General features: G+C 49.9%; 1 protein-coding gene across 13 annotated transcripts in view; it reads left to right on the top strand.

Moving 5' to 3' along the window:
- The window catches only part of MICAL3 (microtubule associated monooxygenase, calponin and LIM domain containing 3), a 234,570-nt gene that overhangs the window by 132,812 nt on the left and 84,014 nt on the right, over positions 1–17,744 (top strand). For 10 of the 13 annotated variants that reach the window (XM_063662754.1, XM_063662758.1, XM_063662756.1 and 7 more), the window contains exons 13-17: positions 1,314–1,510; positions 3,111–3,223; positions 3,314–3,376; positions 4,491–4,664; positions 6,181–6,264. In XM_063662754.1, coding sequence (XP_063518824.1) covers positions 1,314–1,510; positions 3,111–3,223; positions 3,314–3,376; positions 4,491–4,664; positions 6,181–6,264 — 631 coding nt within the window. The remainder of the gene's footprint in view (positions 1–1,313; positions 1,511–3,110; positions 3,224–3,313; positions 3,377–4,490; positions 4,665–6,180; positions 6,265–17,744) is intronic. The other 3 variants (XM_054470576.2, XM_063662760.1, XM_054470577.2) reach the window with 1 other exon arrangement.

Genomic DNA, 17,744 nt, shown 5'->3' with positions numbered 1-17,744 from the left:
TGTCACTTAGCTCACCCAGAAGTTGATAGCAAGTAAGTTAAAATAGGGCTTATTCACTCCTGCCAAAGAAAGTGGGTGGGGCAAGGAAGAGCAGCTTGGGAAAGATAGTGATCAGTGTCAGAGGACGGGCGGGTGAGTCAGCTCTGTTCCAGAGGGAACAGGCAGAAGTGGTTGAGGGAGCCTAGCGGGTGGGGGTTGAGGGGCACCTGGAGAAGGTTAGGGGACCGTCTTCTAGGAAGGCAAAGCAGCACAGGGATAGTGCAGCACCGTTCAGCAGCAGTGAGGTCATAGTTCAGAGGCTGAACCTACGGTGAGGAGGAGTTTGAGAAAATGGAAAATGCTGTGGGGTCCTAGGTTAATGCAGAATAAGGGCTGCTGGGTTAACCTGAAGTCATGTAAAGAAGAATGCGGTCGGTCTTCTGAAAAGCAAGAGGCTTAAACCCAGTAGGAAATGACCATTAATCTAAATAGGAAACTTAGCAATGGAAAAATTTTTTGAGGAGGATTTTGGAATTTCCCCTCCAGGAGAAGGCTAAGGTTGATCAGAGCTGATTTAGTACCTTAACAGCTCGTCAGGTCTAAGGGCCATGGTGCGTGATAGTCCCTGGCCTGTAGGAGCAATCTGATCCAAATAGGAGATGTATTATGTTTTGACATTAGTTTAATGTGGATGGGCCATACACAAGGATCAAGATATATTAAAGACAGTTCCTATTATTTTCTATTTTTATTTTTAGAGACAGGTCCTGCCCTATTTCCCAGGATACAGGGCAGTGGCACAGTCATAGTTCATTGCAACCTTGAACTTGTGGGCTCAACTGATTCTCCTGCCTCAGCCTCCCAAGTAGCTAGGACTGTAGGCATATGCCGCCATGCCTAGCTAATTTTTAATTTGAATTAAATTTTTAATTTAAATTGAACTCATGGGCTCAAGCAATTCTCCTGCCTCACCCTTCCAAAGTGTTGGGATCACAGGTGTGAACCACTGTGCCCAGCCAGTCCCTATTCTCGAGCTCACATTTTAGTAGTACATTTGTGTTACTAGAAAAATGAGAGTAATTTTTTGACTTTCCCTCTTTTTTTTTCTTTGGTGGGTAGACCTTTAATCACTTCCTGAGGTTGCTTTGCCTTTGCTCAGTAAAAAGAAAAAGAACAAGAGATGAGATAAGACAGGTTTGCTCTCAGATGTCAGCGATGCACAGCACCCTGGATTTTAGTTGAAAACGGAGAAAGGACGATGACTCCAGGATACTGTGTTTCTGTTTAAGGACAGTCAACCTATCTTGATACATTTTCCTTGTCCTGTTTCTCAGAGATTTTGATTCTTTGGATGAGCAAAATGTGGAGAAGAATAACCAGCTGGCCTTTGACATTGCTGAGAAGGAATTGGGCATTTCCCCCATCATGACAGGCAAAGAAATGGCCTCCGTGGGGGAGCCTGATAAGCTGTCCATGGTGATGTACCTGACTCAGTTCTACGAGATGTTTAAGGACTCCCTCCCCTCTAGCGGTAAGGCCTGGGAGGAGCTGCTTTGCAGCCCCCTGCTGCTGTGCTGTGGCCCGGCTGTTCCTTCCTTCCTCCCAACTGTCCCGCAGCAGTGCCACCAAACACAAAGTTACTCTGTGTTTTTACCAGTTAGCTGTCAGGGAAATCTCTGGAGCTTTGCTTCATTATTTCTCCCTTCTCTAGTAGTATGTTCTCAACCCCTCCTTTCTTTCTCACTGCATTTATAAAAATGCAGAAATCGTTCCTGTACCAAGTCTTTTTCCGTGACCACCACCTTCTGGTGCTCGTGCTCTCAGAGCCAGCCTTTTTGAAGAAGTGGTTTATGCTTGTGGCCTCTGCTTCTGCACGGCCCAAACTTTGTAGCAGGTTATAATCCGGCTTCTGTTCGTACCGCGCTACTGCGGCTGTTCCCCAGTGAGGAGGATTCCCACCTCATACTCTTTTCTCAGTTCCCATCTCTCATGCACTTGCTTTTCTGCATTGTTGAGCGCCAGAGAACGATGTCCCTTTTCTTGGAATTCTTTTGTCTCCTCCATGTCTGTGATCCTGAAACACTCTTGTCCCCCTTCTTTCTCCTGTCACTGTACCTTCTCTGGCTTCTTTCTACTCCTACTTCTTAGCACTTCCCAAAAATCTTTGCTTGGCTCTCAGCTTGCTGCCTCAGGCTCTCATACTGCTACAAAAAATATTCCTGTTGTCATTAGTTGTCCCTTAGAGTAAGTGTAGTATGAGGCTAGAGTGTTGGCTGTGGGGTCTGACCTGGATTTACAGTATCCCGGGCTTCCACTTGGCCTTAGGCAAGTTACTGAATTTTCCTGTGTCTCACTTTCCGTCAACCTATCTTGTAAAACGGGGTAACGGGTGTAAAATGGGGATAATATGTATAATTACATTGTGATGTGCCAAGAAGGATGTTTGGCCAGTGGAAGTACTTAATAAATGTTAGTGATTTACTATGAATTAATGACTATTTTAAAAATTGCTGTTGTTACTAATGAAACATTGAAATCCAAAAAGCTTGTGTTACCACTCTCCAGTGCTTTCTAGCCCATATATTCTTGTAAGGATCTGTGGCTTTTCCTGGTTAGCCATGCCATTCTTACAACAGAAAGCCACAGCTCTAACACCGACATACCCATTCAGTGCCACCCCTATCTGTGTGCAGCTCAGAGCGTGACATCTGCATACACTAAAACCAGGAACCCTGAGTTCATCGCCTCTCTGCTTTTCTCTCTCCCTCCCTCTGTCTCTGTCCTGAAATTTTTATCACAAAAACGAGCCTTCAGCACTCTGCTGTAACTAACAATCACAGCCAGCTTCCAACTTTTGAAAAGCAAAAGTGCAGGTTTTGGTAACTGAAGTAGATTGGGAAGAAGAGTCATTTTTGTTTATGTGGATGAACAAAAGAAGGCTCAGTGTCCATACCCAAGTATGCATTTCCTCCGTGGCGTTTCCTACTGAGACCACATGCTTGTCATGAAGCTGGTGAACCTTTAGAGCCTTCTGAGGCTCTGCGAACCATCCATGAGGGAGAGTGGTTTTGGTCAGGATTTTGCGGCGCCCTCAAGGGCTGTGCTTGAACATCACTGGTTTCTGTTCCCAGACACCTTGGACCTAAATGCCGAGGAGAAAGCAGTCCTGATAGCCAGCACCAGATCCCCTATCTCCTTTCTAAGCAAACTTGGCCAGACCATCTCTCGGAAGCGTTCTCCCAAGGTATGTGGAAGAGTCTCTTGATTGGCTGCAAAGCTAATGGCAAGGTATGTGTGGCTAGAATAATGCAGTTTCCCTCCTCCCTTGGTACAGGATAAAAAGGAAAAGGACCTGGATGGTGCTGGGAAGAGGAGAAAGACCAGTCAATCAGAGGAGGTGAGATTCACTTGGGGAATTGCTAGAATGGTCATGTGGAATAGCCCTTTTTGGTTAAAATTCTTCATTTCCACATTGGTATTGCTAGGTCTTTTCATATTCATCCTTTATGAGGATTTCTGTTGGGCTTTTTCTTTTCTTGTTTTTCTTTTCTTTTTATTTTTTTTTTGAGACAGAGTCTTGCTCCATTGCCCAGGCTGGAGTATAGTGGTGCGATCTGGGCTCACTGCAACCTCCGCTTCCTGGATTTGGGTTCAAGCAATTCTCCTGCCTAGGCCTTCCAAGTAGCTGGGATTACAGGCATGTGCCACCACACCCAGCTAATTTTTGTAATTTTTTTTTTTTTTTTTTTTTTTGAGACAGAGTCTGGCTCTGTTACCCAGGCTGAGCCTGAGTGCAGTAGTGCAATCTCGGCTCACTGCAACCTCCACCTCCAGGGTTCAAGCGATTCTCATGCCTCAGCCTCCCAAGTAGCTGGGATTACAGGTGTGCATCACCATGTCCTGCTAATTTTTGTATTTTTAGTAGAGACGGAGTTTCACCATGCTGGCCAGGCTGGTCTCGAACTCCTGACCTCAAGTGATCCGCCCACCTTGGCCTCCCAAAGTGCTGGGATTATAGGCATGAGCCACCACACCCAGCCAAATTGTTCTAATTTTTTAGTAGAGATGGGGTTTTACCGTGTTGTCCAGGCTGGTTTCAAACTCCTGGCTTCAAGCGATCCACCCATCTTGGCCTCCCAAAGTCCTGGGATTACAGGTGTGAGCCACCATGCCTGGCCTCTCTGGTTTTTTCTGTGGATGTTTGCCTTTGTTTAATTTTCCAGAGCACACCAGGGATGCACACATGTGCACCGGGGCCTCCTTGTTTCTTTGGATCACACATGTGTTCGAGGGCAGTGGCTTCCTGGAATGTGGCAGTACCAGCACAGGTCCCAGTACTCTTTATACGGCCCTAGCTCCAGGCTTGCTGTCTCCATGTGGACACGGGAACCTTGAGAGCTGAGCCAGACCACCAGCCCCCATGCCAGGTCCCGGGTGCACTTCTGTGAGGGAGGGGCATGGGGAGAGCCTCCTGTCACAGCGCTGGGCTCTTTGGGGTTGGCATTGACCAGGAGGAAGCTCCTCGGGGCCACAGAGGAGAAAGAGCGACCCTGGTGAGCACTCTGACAGACAGGAGGATGGATGTTGCCGTTGGGAACCAGAACAAAGTGAAGTACATGGCGACCCAGCTGCTGGCCAAATTTGAAGAGAATGCGCCCGCACAGTCCATCGGCATACGGAGACAGGTAAACCCAACCTGTGCCCTGCCCACACCGATCTGGTCAGGTCACACAAGAAGGGAGGATCTTTTCCGTCCATTGAGATGGGCTGTGTCACAGACCCCGGGGTTCATGGGCTGGCATCTGGCTTTCCCTTGCCTGACTGCGGCAAAGAAGAGCCCTGTATATGCTTGCTTCAGGCTCTGAGGGTTGCTCCGTCCTCAGCGTTCAGGCCTGAGGTGTCCACTGACAAGAATCAGCAGAGGGATCTAAAAAAATCTGTATTCATATACCTGTGTACATCTGTACACGTTTGCAGACATATTTAAATTCTAGAGAAGTACACACTTACTGAGGAAAATGCTGAAAAGTACAGTAAAGGTAATTAAGCCACCTGTAATTCTATTAATTAATATTTTCCTGCCCTTCTTTCTGGTGTTTTTTTCAGTGTATTCTTGTTTTTGTAGATGAGGTCATTCTTAACATATACTTTTCGATTCTCCTTTTTTCATTTAACCATAGGCATTCCCATGTTGTTCCTGACTCTTTACAAGCACCTTCTGGAATGTGTGGGCATCAGGCTTCTCTTAGCTGTTGCTCTAGCGTTGGATGTTCAAGTTGTTTCTCATCTTTGGATAAACGTTCTTATGATAAAGCTTCTTTTGTGTGTTGCAGCTGTCTCTCGGGATATTTTCCTAGGAATATGAGCATTGAGTGCTAAGCAGCACTCCCACACGCCATGCATGCGAGTGCATGGCAGCAGCTTGTGGCTTGGGGTGTCTTGGTTAGGGTGTGTCTCTCCCCTTGCTTGTCTAAAAGTCGCTCTGACTTCTTACAAGAGGCGGGGCTGGGATTTTGGAGATTCGCACTGAAAGTGTCTCATAAGTCTCCATGATAACTGGAGAGAGCAGCCGGAGGGCAGGGCTGCTTCTCTGAATGTCCCTTCTCTCTCTCCATCTTTTCCATGCCCATCAGCCATTCTTCCTATGGACCAGATGGGTGGGAGCAGCTTTGCTTGGAGTCTGGCCATAATTAACTACCTCCCACATCTAGTCTTTGCATGCCAGTCTTTTCATGCTGTGGCTGAAAAGGTGATGATATTCATTGATAAACAGTTGTGGTTGTCTGGAGGCTCTGGCAGCCCCAGGTGCCCCTGCCTTGGGAAGGCTGGAATGCTGTCCATTAGAGGAAGGTTGCCTCTAAGAGAAGGTTGCTTTCCTCATTTTGGATGGGAATATTAGTTTTCCAAATCAGAATTAGTGGTTTAGACTCAGAGAACATGTAGCTTGGAAAAGAGATGATGCGTATTACAGCTTCTGTTTTCCTTTTTCTGTTCTTTTACATTTGCTTTTGGTTTGGGGGAGGCTGTTAGCTTTGCTTTAGAAGTGTAACTTTCTAAGAAAGAATCCCCCTCTTCCCCACAGTTCACGGATATGGGGCTGTTGCCTGTGAGTTCTTTCTGTTCTTTTCCCACCTTAATGTATTTTTATTTTGTTTTGTCTCCATGTCCTGTCCCCACCCACACTTGACCTGTGTGTCCCAGCTGACACAAGAGCGTGGGGCCAGCCAGCCGTCCTGCTGCCTGCCTGGGCAGGTTCGCCCTGCCCCCACCCCCCCGTGGAAACAGGTAAAGGAACTGCCAGGGCCAGGATGGGTGCTGTCTCTCCAGGCCTTCCTCCCCCTCCTCCTGAGCCAGCCAGAGTTCAGGCCTGTGCTCTGGAATCCTAGCTCATGAGGGCAGGAAATCTCTGCTCATTCGAGTAGTAGCTCTGGGAAAACATTGAACAGGCAGTGCTGATTGATTGCATGATTTATGTAACTCCTGGGGATTTGAGAAAGAGTTAAAAGGGAGACTGTTGATTTGGTTTGAAACTCGCTGAAGCTGTGTGGTAGGTGGCTCACCCAAGGGTACCCGCGCTCTTGGGTTTGCTATTGTCACATTTGTCTCAAGTTGACTTTTTTCTAGCATGTTTCCTCGTGACCTTGGGAGAGGGAATTCTGAGTATGTCAGGCCTGAGAGTTGGGGTGTAGAGCCTTTTACATTAAATAGGAGAATGTTATCCAGGAAAATAGTCTGGAACTATGAGTTTGTGTTTGTTTTAAATCCTGGATGAAGGTATTCCTGGACATTTTCTTGGTGTTTTCTCTACATTTAAATTAATGTTTTTGGAAATTTTCACCAAAACCTTGGCAGGATCTCCTGGAAAACTGCTTATCCTCAGTAGTACAGAATAGGGCAGGTGATGGCATGTGCTTTCTAAGAGAAAACCCAGCAGAGGAATTGGGAACCCCAGCTGCGTTTCCTCCATGTCACAGCTGAGCAAGTCCCTGCTCTCGAGTGGAGCCAGGGTTGGCTGCCTCATCGTCCGATATCATTTAGGTCTGCTGAGATGCCGAGAGGGCCATGAGCTGGCCCTGGATGCCGTCAGTGCCTTCCGTAGTTGGTCTCCGCAGCCTCCTGTGCTGTAAAGTGAGTTTATTGTTAGGAGATACTGAGGAGTGGTGAGTTGGGTTTTATTTAAATTACTTACATTCGGGCAAAAATGTTCTTTTCTAACCATTCTTTGATAACATAGCACATTAAAGGCAGGGCCCAAAAGGCTGAGATGGAATTTTGGGAGCTGTGTCCAAACTCACAACAGAAGGCGAATTCACTCTTTCTCTGTGCATGAGGGAGGTCTGAAAAATCTAATTGGAAGTTTACTTGCATTTTATTTTCTTAACCTTTGCCTTGATGTCTAGGTGGAAGATATGATTTGAAAGATGATGCTTAGTTGAGGATCTGTTGCAGGGGAAAGTGAACTCTAAATTGGATTCCAAAACTTCTTACAGTATTCAGGACGGGGGCCTGAAGTGGGAGGAGCCGAGGGAGAGGGAGGTCAGGAGTGACATAGGCGAGTGGGGGAACAGGTGGCTGTGGCTGGAATGGCACTGAGGGGCCGCCGGAAGCACTCTCCCTGGAGAAAGTTGGTAGTCCCTGCCAGCGCAGCTTGTCACCTGAGTCAGTATGGTCGTGGTGGGGTAGGAGACTGGCAGGCTGTATGGGCAGTAGAATAGAACCATGAAAGTCAAACGCAGGTTCTGTGGGATGGGCACCGGAGATTACAGTTGGAGACAGTAGCTGGGCAAATGTGTAAATGAGACTTGATTGGTGAGAAATCGTTAGCGGTGAGAACCCCGTTAGGTTCTTTGGTACAGGGGATATCCAGTAGGGATTTGCGAATTTACCAGGTGACAGGGAGGTAGCACTGTGAACCAGAACTCACAGTTCTTATGTCCATGTGAAATGTATAGTATTCACATAGAACTTTCTCAGCTCTAAATCATGCATTTGGGCCTTCTAAATTTATCTCCTGAAAGAGAGTTGGAGTTGCAGTGCCAGATACTTGCAGAAGCCTGGGACAGAGGAACTCCAGTGGTACCCAGGCCCTGCGTCTGATGCCTCCCATGTCTGGCCCTCCGCATCTCCCTTCAGGAAGCAGGGCTGACTGGCAGCACGCCATTGTGACTCATGGTGCTTCTCTGGAGGTGGTTCAGAGGCAGGAGGGCATTGCCTGGCGGGACAGTGATAGCTGAGTTGACAGAAGGGCCCGCTTCAGCCTAGGTCATCGTATGGAAGAGGGAAAATAATAGCAGCTCAGCCTGCCAGTGGCTTCTCTTTATTTCCTTGCTTTGGAAACACTGTGGCTCTTCCCTTCCCCACCCTTTTGCCTTTTGATCTCAGAAACACATCCTGAAGGCAAGCTCTGTGCGTTAACCAGCCCTAGTTTGGAAGTAGATTGTCATGGGAGCTCTGAGCGAGTACGGGGCTGTTTCCCCAGGCCTTGTGGCTTCCCTGCTCCCCCGCTCCCTGCATGCTGCCCCGTGGGTCACCTGGGCACAGGGAGATGAGACTTTCCCTGGCAGGTATCAGAGAGGCCTGGGAATGTGTGATTGTTTCTCAAATACCAGCGGCTTTGTAAATTGTAGACAGACTCTCGAAGGGAATATGGTGGAGGGGGCAGAAATGAGGGAAAAGCCAGGGACGTGTATATGGCATTCAAATGTTAGTGAGACACGTTTAATTTTGACGTCATGCTCCTGCCTTTCTTGCATTTCCTTGTTAGTTTCCTGGAGCCCTTTGAGCCTCCGTGAGTGCAGGGACTGAGAGGAGGGCAGCAGTGCCAGCCACTATCACAGCTGCTCCCTGAAGGGGCTGCTGCTTCGCTGCATTGGATGCACGTGACCAAGCCCTTGAGAGGGGGTCTCTGTGTCCCCTCTTAGTGGTTGGCCTGTTTGCCCTCTCTACTCATCAACAAGCCTATTTCTTGTATCCCCAACTTCCCTGAGAAAACTGTTGCTCCCTGGCACCTGGAAAGTGCTGCACCGCTGGTTCTCCCCAGTCCCGCAGATCACCCCTGTGGCTGTGCCTATCAGAAGGTGCACGTCCCACGTGGGGGCCCACGGGAGACCACTGGGCTGCCCTCTGAGGATGGAGGGGCAAGGAAAGGCCTCCTGGGGTGCTTCTGACAAACACCCTTCAGTCCTCCCAGAACCAGCTTCCACATGGCCACTGTTTGAATAATGTTCTCTCTGTTTGTTGTCTGTTGGTGTAAAAGCAACGGGAAAAGGAGTATTCTCGGACCTGCCCCAAAAAAGTGATCACCCTGTCTCCTCCCCCTACTCCACCTCCCTGTCGGGCACATGGCGGCCAGCAGGTGATCCTCTCTGCATGCTCCGTGTTCCTGTCTCTGTCTGCCTGCCTGTCTGTGTAGGTGACTAGTGCAGAGACCAAGTCACTTTCCCTCTTACCAGCAATAACTGTCAAGAAGAAAGACCATGCGTAGAAACCGTTTGTGGTGGAAGCAACTTTTATGGCCCTCAGGATGGTGCATCCTACATTCATACCTGACCCTGGTCAGTCCCACCCACATCATGGAAACACGACTGTCCCACCATGAACTAGAAGTTCAGCTGTAATTGATGTTTGTCACGCATCCGAGGCCCAGGAGCCTGAGAGCAGCCTGTTTTTCTAAAACCCCACTGAAGGCAGCCCTTTTCTCTCGCTGCACAGTGAGGTGGGGTAAGGCCTTTGGGCGCTGCCGCAGGGCTTCTCCACGTGAGTTTCGTTCCTTCTGATTCTGGGAGCTCTGCCTCTTGCCCGTTTGGCATCTTCCAACAAACACTCCTCCCCCCTGCACTCGCACGCCAGGCACAGCATTCGGGAGCGGCCCCATAGCCAGCCGCAGCTGTGGCCAGTGAGGACAGCAGGCCAGTGAGGACAGCAGGCCAGTGAGGACAGCAGGCCAGTGAGGACAGCAGGCGTGTGTCTGCAGCATGTTTGTAGGATGGCATTGTTGACCTTCATGATATGTTTCTATAAAATGTGAGTTTCAACAGCAGGATCTATGGAAAGGCATTTTCCCACCTAAGGTGGCCTATTTAAAGTGTGACCGTAGTAACGTGACTGATTTTAAAGGCCCCACCTGTGTCCATGGTTCCCAGAGCTGAGCCGTTGCAGCAGCTGGGTGCCTTCATCTACACGAGAGCTAGCCGTCCTCAGCGTCTGCTGTCGCCTGGGAAGCGTGCTCAGTTCTTCTCAAGCTGTGTCTCCGTCAGTTCTCACAATAACGCTGTGAGGCAGGTGCTGTTACTGGCTCCGTTTTACCAGGGAGGAGACTGAAGCATAGGGCGGAGAGGGCGTGTCACGTGTCTGAGCCACATAGTAAGCAATGCAGCCAGACTCGAATCTGGCTTGTGGGACCGGGGCTACGCTCCGGCCTCCCTCTGCCCACAGAGACATTATGCTCACGGGTGCTAGATAGGAGCAGCCACGTCAGAGGCCTTGGGGCTGTTTTTCCACCCGCACGTGGCTGTAAGGTGAACCCTTAGCCAGCCAAAGAGTAATGCGAGCAGCCTTCCCTGGTCCTGTGATTGCTGCTTCTGGCTCCTCGGATGAGCAAGGCCGTGTCCCTACCTGCAGGTCTCTACCCTTTCACATATACCTTCCCGTCCATTCGCCAAAAACACATTCACTTCTCCCTTTAATAAATTATGCTTTGGCCCGATGCTCCTATTCAGGAACCACTCCCCACTCTGGAGTTTCCTCTGGACTGCTGTCTTAGTCATTTATTTTAGCCAATTTCCACCTCCCCACCTTTGCTTTCTAAAATGTCTCATTGTGGAATGTGTCACCCTTTTAACCTGCCTCTCCTTCTAAACCTTCCATTTGATGCCTCTGATCTTATGCCACTGTGTGAAAGAAATATGCTTGTTCCACCGTTGTACTAACCATAGTTCTTTATTGATCCGTGTAGCTGGCCTCATCGGAGGCCGGTGGGGGGCGGAATGGCTGTGCAGAAAGTCGGCCTTGTGTCATGGGATTTGATACAGATGGGATTATGGTTACCTGGGGATGGGATTAGTAGGGGAAGGGGATATGTGTTGAACTCTGCATTTCTGCCCCTGAATTTCCCACTGTCGTTTAGTAGGTCCAAATAGAGCGATATGCATGGAGCTTAAGTTTCTACTTTGTTGCCAACAGACATACAGGGATCTTGATGCTGACAACCGTGGCAAGCAGAGCTCCCACCATGAGAGGGTAAAAGAGCATGAACCCGTGGCATGGGATGCTGAGAGCCAAGCACACGGGGCACGCTGTGGTGGTGGGGCAGCGGGAAGGGTTGTGGGGGACAGCCCCCTCCCCTTGCTTTTTGCACGCTCTTGTCACCCAGCCAAGAGCCAGAATTCTTTTTGCTAGCAGTGTTGACCAATGCATATAGCATTCACTGTAAAGCAGTCACCCATCTGGCATTCAGATGGGATGCTGATCCTAAATGTGTGTGTTCTTGTAAAGGGCCTTAACGACTTCCCATTTCTGCCCACTGTTCCCCTTCCAAGACCATACTATTTCCACCCCCAAACTATGTGCCAGTGGTAGAGTGGTGTAGCATTGGACTGTCGGATACAACTTCTTAGGGAGAAGGTCTAGATCAGTATTCAAGGGGCATTCAACAGTCACGGATCTTGAAGTGGAAATCCTAAGAGAGCCAAAGCTCTTACCAGCGTGAGGATTTTTCCAGTGGGATGAGAATGAGGGGGAGAAAGGTAGGTGATGGCAAAATGGGGCTGTACCCGTGGAAAGCTTTAGTCTTTTCTGAAAAACTGAGGGGAGAAATTACTGATTGCAGCTGGCCATCGTATAATGTGAGGGATAGCTGAGATGCCCAGTTAAAGAAGCTGGCTTACTTTATGAAACTTTTGTTCTTGTTATTCCTACCCTTAAAGATCTCCAAGTGGGTATAGCTCTGCAGCTAGCGGGAAGAATCATCTCTAGTTGTTAATCTCACAAAAGCCATTTTGGTTTCTAACTCCCTTCTGCCTTTGCTCTCTGAGAAATGCAGTTATGGCCAAGCAGTAAATTAGGTTACCCCTCGGACCCGATAGGAGCTAATCATAGTGCCATCTTCCTGCGCCCTCTCACCAGGCTGGCAGTGCGCAGTGTGTGTGCTGCCTGAACCTGGTGCTGGGTCGGGGAGAGGAGACTGGGCTGGAGGTGGGGGTCTTTCCCACCCCCTTTCATGGCCTCACCCCACTGTGCTCACCCTTTCTGGGGCTGCTCTCCCACAGCGCTGTGTGCCCAGCCTCTTTCTCCCTTCTTCCCAGGCTGTGTCCCCTCAAAAAGAAAAGCAGCCCTTTTCATTGAGCAGGGCAGTGCCCTCCATTTTGGGGATTGCATATTTAATGAGATGCTGATAATGTTTAATGAAACAGTGCTTAAAAGAAGAAAGGAGGGGAAGGTCAGGCATGGTGGCTCAGGCCTGTAATCCTAGCACTTTGGGAGGCCGAGGCAGGCGGATCACGAGGTCAGGAGATCGAGACCATCCTGGCTAACACAGTGAAACCCCGTCTCTACTAATACAAAAAAATTAGCCAGGCATGGTGGCGGGTGCCTGTAGTCCCAGCCACTCGGGAGGCTGAGGCAGGAGAATGGCATCAACCCAGGAGGCAGAGCTTGCAGTGAGCCCAGATCGCACCACTGCACGCCAGCCTGGGCGACAGAGCCGGGGCGACGGAATCAGACTCCGTCTCAAAAAAAAGAAGAAGGGAGGGGAGCATGTTGAATAGGAGAGATTGGCAGTGAGAAACAATTTGAAGTTTAGGGCTGTGGTGCAGAGAGAGGATGAGTTAGGGTTTTGAGCTCAGGAGGCAATAAGGCTTGCAGAGATGTTTCTCTCTTTTTCCCTCTGAGCTGGTTTCTGCACTCCTCGCTGCAGGGCTCCAGGCTGGATACTTTTGAGGATACTACTTAAGTTCTTTTCTTGGACTCTGCTGCCATTCTCCCTAACCTCCATAACCTCCCTAACCTCCATAACGTCCCTAACCTCCATAACCTCCCTAACCTCCATAACCTCCATAACTTCCATAACCTCCCTAACCTCCATAACCTCCCTAACCTCCATAACCTCCCTAACCTCCATAACCTCCAAAACCTCCATAACCTCCCTAGCCTCCCTAACCTCCATAACTTCCATAACCTCCCTAACCTCCATAACCTCCATAACCTCCAAAACCTCCATAACCTCCCTAGCCTCCCTAACCTCCCTAACCTCCATAACTTCCATAACCTCCCTAACCTCCATAACCTCCAAAACCTCCATAACCTCCCTAGCCTCCCTAACCTCCCTAACCTCCATAACCTCCATAACTTCCATAACCTCCCTAACCTCCATAACCTCCCTAACCTCCATAACCTTCCTAACCTCCATAACCTCCCTAACCTCCATAACCTCCCTAACCTCCCTAACCTCCATAACTTCCATAACCTCCCTAACCTCCATAACCTTCCTAACCTCCATAACCTCCCTAACCTCCATAACCTCCCTAACCTCCATAACCTCCCTAACCTCCATAATCCTGCACGTGTACTCGCCCTCTCTGCCCCACCTCTACCCAGTCCCCCACTCCTCCCCTTGGCTCTGACTGCTCTGCCCCCCAGGGGGCTACTGAGTCTCCCTCTTGCTTCCTTCTGGGGGGCGGTGCTTACAGCCATCTTCTCCAGCTCCCTCTGGGGCCTGTGTTGCTGAGCCCAGGGCCAAGGAGCTGGCTGAGTGTCTCAAGCAGAGGCTGTTGAAGTACCAGGTAACTGCCACTCTATGTCGCCACCCCACGGAGCTATGAAGTGCACGTGGCTGAGGTAGGGAGTGTGACCAATCTGGCTTGGAGTTGGAGGAGCAGAGGGCTTCCTAGCACCATGACTTAATGCTGTCCTTCCCACCTGTAAATAGTTCATTCTGAACCTGGTGGGAAACGAAGCAGTTATTGGTTGCCAAAGCTTTTAGTCACTGCCTCACTCTCTGGGGACTGAGTTCCTAGCTGCATGGGCCCACGGCTAAGGGAGACCCTTGCCCAGTTTTGTTACGTGTGCTATGTGCAGTCTGCAGAGGACTTGGGCTCAAGTCTTTTCTCCTCATCTTTGCTTGGGATTCAGCTGGCTCTTTGGCAAGCGGAGCCTCTGAGCACTAAGCGGAAGGAAGAGATGCTGCATTCCTGGCCCTTCTGTAGAAGGAGTGAGCTTCACTCTAGATTTGCTGTCTCCGCTGCCTGCTACTTCTAAGGCCAATGGAGTGATAGGGTGGCAGGAGAATCTTTTTGCCCTGGAGAAATCCCAGCTCAGGCTGGAGGTTGCTCTCGGCAGAGCACAGAGCATGTGAGTCGACAAGCCACCCCCCTGCCCCTCCTGCTGGCTGCCTTACGCGCTCAGAGGGAGACCGGGGCTGTGCCGGGCGGCCCACAGCTGCGGGACCGCGTTCCAGGGCGTGCGCTGCTGCAAGCATGAGCGAAGGACAGTTAAAAGCAAAACGGAAGCCTTGCATGGGCCACTTATGCTTCTGGAGCTACTTTTTTTTTTTTTTTTTTTTTTACTACACATGGTATTTAGATAAAGGTCTAGAGTAAAAGACTCTACAACTGCCAACCATCTTATGTTCAGAGGTCAGTGTGTGACTTAATTTAACCTTTCCTTTACTTTTGTTTTTCTCCATCTTGTATTTTATAGCCAGAGCCTGAACCTCCTCGTCGATTTTTTGTCGACCAGTGGGAGCTTTCTCTTAGTCTCCGCTCCTCTGCCCGCCCCGCCTCTCCCTCCTCCGACTCCCTCCGACAGGTAGCATGGCCTAGGACTCACTAAAGCTCTGCCCTCCGCAGCCTCCACTCATGTCACTTTCGCAAGTGTCACGTACCCCAGGAGGCTGCAGTGTTCCTCACTTGGGCCCGTCTCCTGTAGGGAGCCGGCTGCATGTGTTGCTGTCTGCCTGTGTCGATCTCGTGTGTGAGGTCTGTGGCACACTCCTCAGCTAAAGTGGCTGCTGGCTTTCATCCATCTGTATCTGACACATCCAGGTCTGTTCATGTGAACCCGCTTTGATCCTATTTCAACTATATCAAATAATGATAAATGTTTTTCAGCCATTGGCTTTTTTAACTTCACATGTCTTCCAAAATAATATGTGTTACAAAGTAGGAACCACAGTGTAATTAAATCACCTCAGTGGAGGGGTGACGATGCGGTATTCTGGCTGCCTGTTGTCATCATTTGAGGAATGAACGCAGCTGTCACCTGAAGTAGTGCTGGTCCAGTTGTAGCGAGTTTCTAGAGAGATTGGAAGGTCTCTTTGCCGCTCCTACTGGTATTTCCCGTGCCTGGGTTGATGCCTATGTGCGTGGTAGCATATGCACACGTATGGTGGGCAGTGGGATCAATCCCGCAATTGCCACATTTCTGCTATTTTTTATGAGTGATGAGAAGGAAAGCATCGCTTTTCATGCCAGAAACAAATAGAACTTGAGTCTTCACCTCTCTTGCAGGGAAGCTTGTCAGTGTTGCCGACTTGCTGAGAACTGAATGTGGCAGATGCCTTTGCGTGGGCAGCCCCAGGTTTAGTTCAACTAAACGCAGATGGTTTAGTTCAGGAGAGAAGGGTCCTGGCTGAGCAGTGAGGGTCCAGGGCTGGCTTGGTGTCCTGGCCTCATACTTGGCATCTGGTCCACACTCCCCTGTGTCTGCTGCAGAATGAGAGAAATGCCATTTTCTGCTCCCTCAGTGTCAGCTGTTAAGTTATCTGCTCAGCTCTGCCTGGTGTCTGTCTGTCCCAAGCCTCAGTTTCTTTAGTGTCCCTAAAGAAGGTTTAGATCTGAGAGCCATGTGTTTGTCTTGACCACTAATAGGTATAATCTGTGAAGTTAATGGGCAAATGGCACCAATCCTTGGGAATCTTATTTTTGAATTAAAATCTGTAGTTGCTTCTTCAGTTCAGCTGAGCCTTGAGCTGAGCCACAAGAACGGCTTCGTCATGTGTGTATCTGTGAGCCCCTCGAGCACCTGCTTCCCCCTGCCCGGTGCTTCTGTGATTCTTCCTCACATGAGGCCTTATGCGTCTGTCCGTTCAGGCCATGTCCTAAGGGGGCTGTTGGCATCCCCAGGATAATGGCTCATGGTGAGTTTCTGAGTCAGAATTAGGGTCAGGTTCCCCCAGGGGGCAGGGAGCCCCCTTACTCCATGAAGTTCATGAGAGGAGCATCACCCACATGGTGGCGTGGCCATCTCCACGTGGAAGGGTGACTTGATCGTGGGAGTCTCTAGAGGATTTCCTCTTGGGACAGGTCAAGGCGGGGCTGCCTGGGCACCCAGCTTAGGTGTGAGCAGGGCGGCTCACGATGGAGACGTGGAAGTTTCTCCTATGGTTTCTTCAGTGTTGCCAGAAAGAGGCTTGAGTTGGTTGGGTTTTTTTCTCTTACCTTTCTTCTACCTCTAAAATAATCCCTCCTGGCCTAGAACACATTCCCATCTCCCTGGGCTGGTGGAGCAGCTTGGCTGCATGGCCACACCTCGTGGCCAACATGCCCAGCCCAGTGTAGAAGGCTTTGGCCTCAGCACCTGGATGGGCCACACGGGCCTCATCATGCTGCCCTCAGACCCCCAATAACATCAACAGGGAGAAAGGGCTGAGAGGCTTCTTCCAAAACAGCCTGGGAGCGTTCACTGCCTGTGGCAGGCATTGTAGGGTCAAGCATCAGGAAGCAGGAAGAGATGGCGATGTGCGCTACCCACACAGAGGTGGCCTGTGCAGGAGTGAGCATGGTTCCTTCTGAGTGAGGAGATGGCCTCCTGGACCATGAAAGGCGGGGTCAGCCTGGGCACCGCTGCGTGCATGGGGGTGCTCCTCGAGTTCTGTGAACACAGCCCAGCTCTGCAGGACCCAGGCCCTGCCTGCCCGTCTCTGTGCGCGTTCGCCCTGCCTTCTACCACCATTCCCTGGAACTGTGCATTCCACAGAGATGGGGGAGACCCAGTTCTTCCCGAGGAAGACACTTTCCCTGCAGCCGTCCTGCCTGTGCCGGTACCCCTGTGTGGACACTGACGCGATGTTTTTCTTCCACCCGGTTTCCCTGCCTGTGAGCACTGTGTTGGCATGGTTTGCTGCTGCACCTTGTATTCAAATTGCACTTCCCAAAGATTTCTTTTTTTCCCGTGTCTTCTTAATTTATGTCTTTTTTTCCTTCTCATTTCCCTTCATTCTGGTCATTTTGTAATCTTCAACCGATAGAAGTATATAAAGATGTACACGGGCGGAGTGAGCTCATTGGCTGAGCAGATAGCCAATCAGCTTCAAAGGAAAGAACAACCCAAAGCCCTTCTAGACAAGAAGGAACTGGTAAGAGATGCCTCCAGGCACTGTGTAGCTAGACCCAGCACAGCTATGGGAAACACACCTGTGTGCTGAGTCACTTATAGCTTGTGTAGCCCGTGTATGCTATGCGGTAATTGCTTTTGAGGTTGTCTGGGTTTTGATAACCAAATTCATAAGACTGCAGCAGTTGTGTGAGTCCAGGGACCCACATATATTCATGTGAACTGTGTCAACACGGAATAGATACAGATACAGCTACCCTCAGAACAGAATTCTGCCAGCGCTTCCATTTGAGCTGGGGACCCTCGGGCCCCTTCCTGCCTTCTTCCATGTGCGTCTTTTCCATCGTGCCCCTCCCATCCCTTCTCGCCCCTCTCCCTCCATTGCTGTTTCTCTAAGACTCTTTCTTGTCAATATTTCCCAGCGTCGCCAGGCTGTA

This window comes from Pongo pygmaeus, chromosome 23, assembly GCF_028885625.2.
Source record: "Pongo pygmaeus isolate AG05252 chromosome 23, NHGRI_mPonPyg2-v2.0_pri, whole genome shotgun sequence".
Lineage (NCBI taxonomy): Eukaryota > Metazoa > Chordata > Mammalia > Primates > Hominidae > Pongo > Pongo pygmaeus.
Note: the sequence above shows the minus strand (reverse complement) of the source record. Positions and strands in the feature narration are given on the sequence as shown.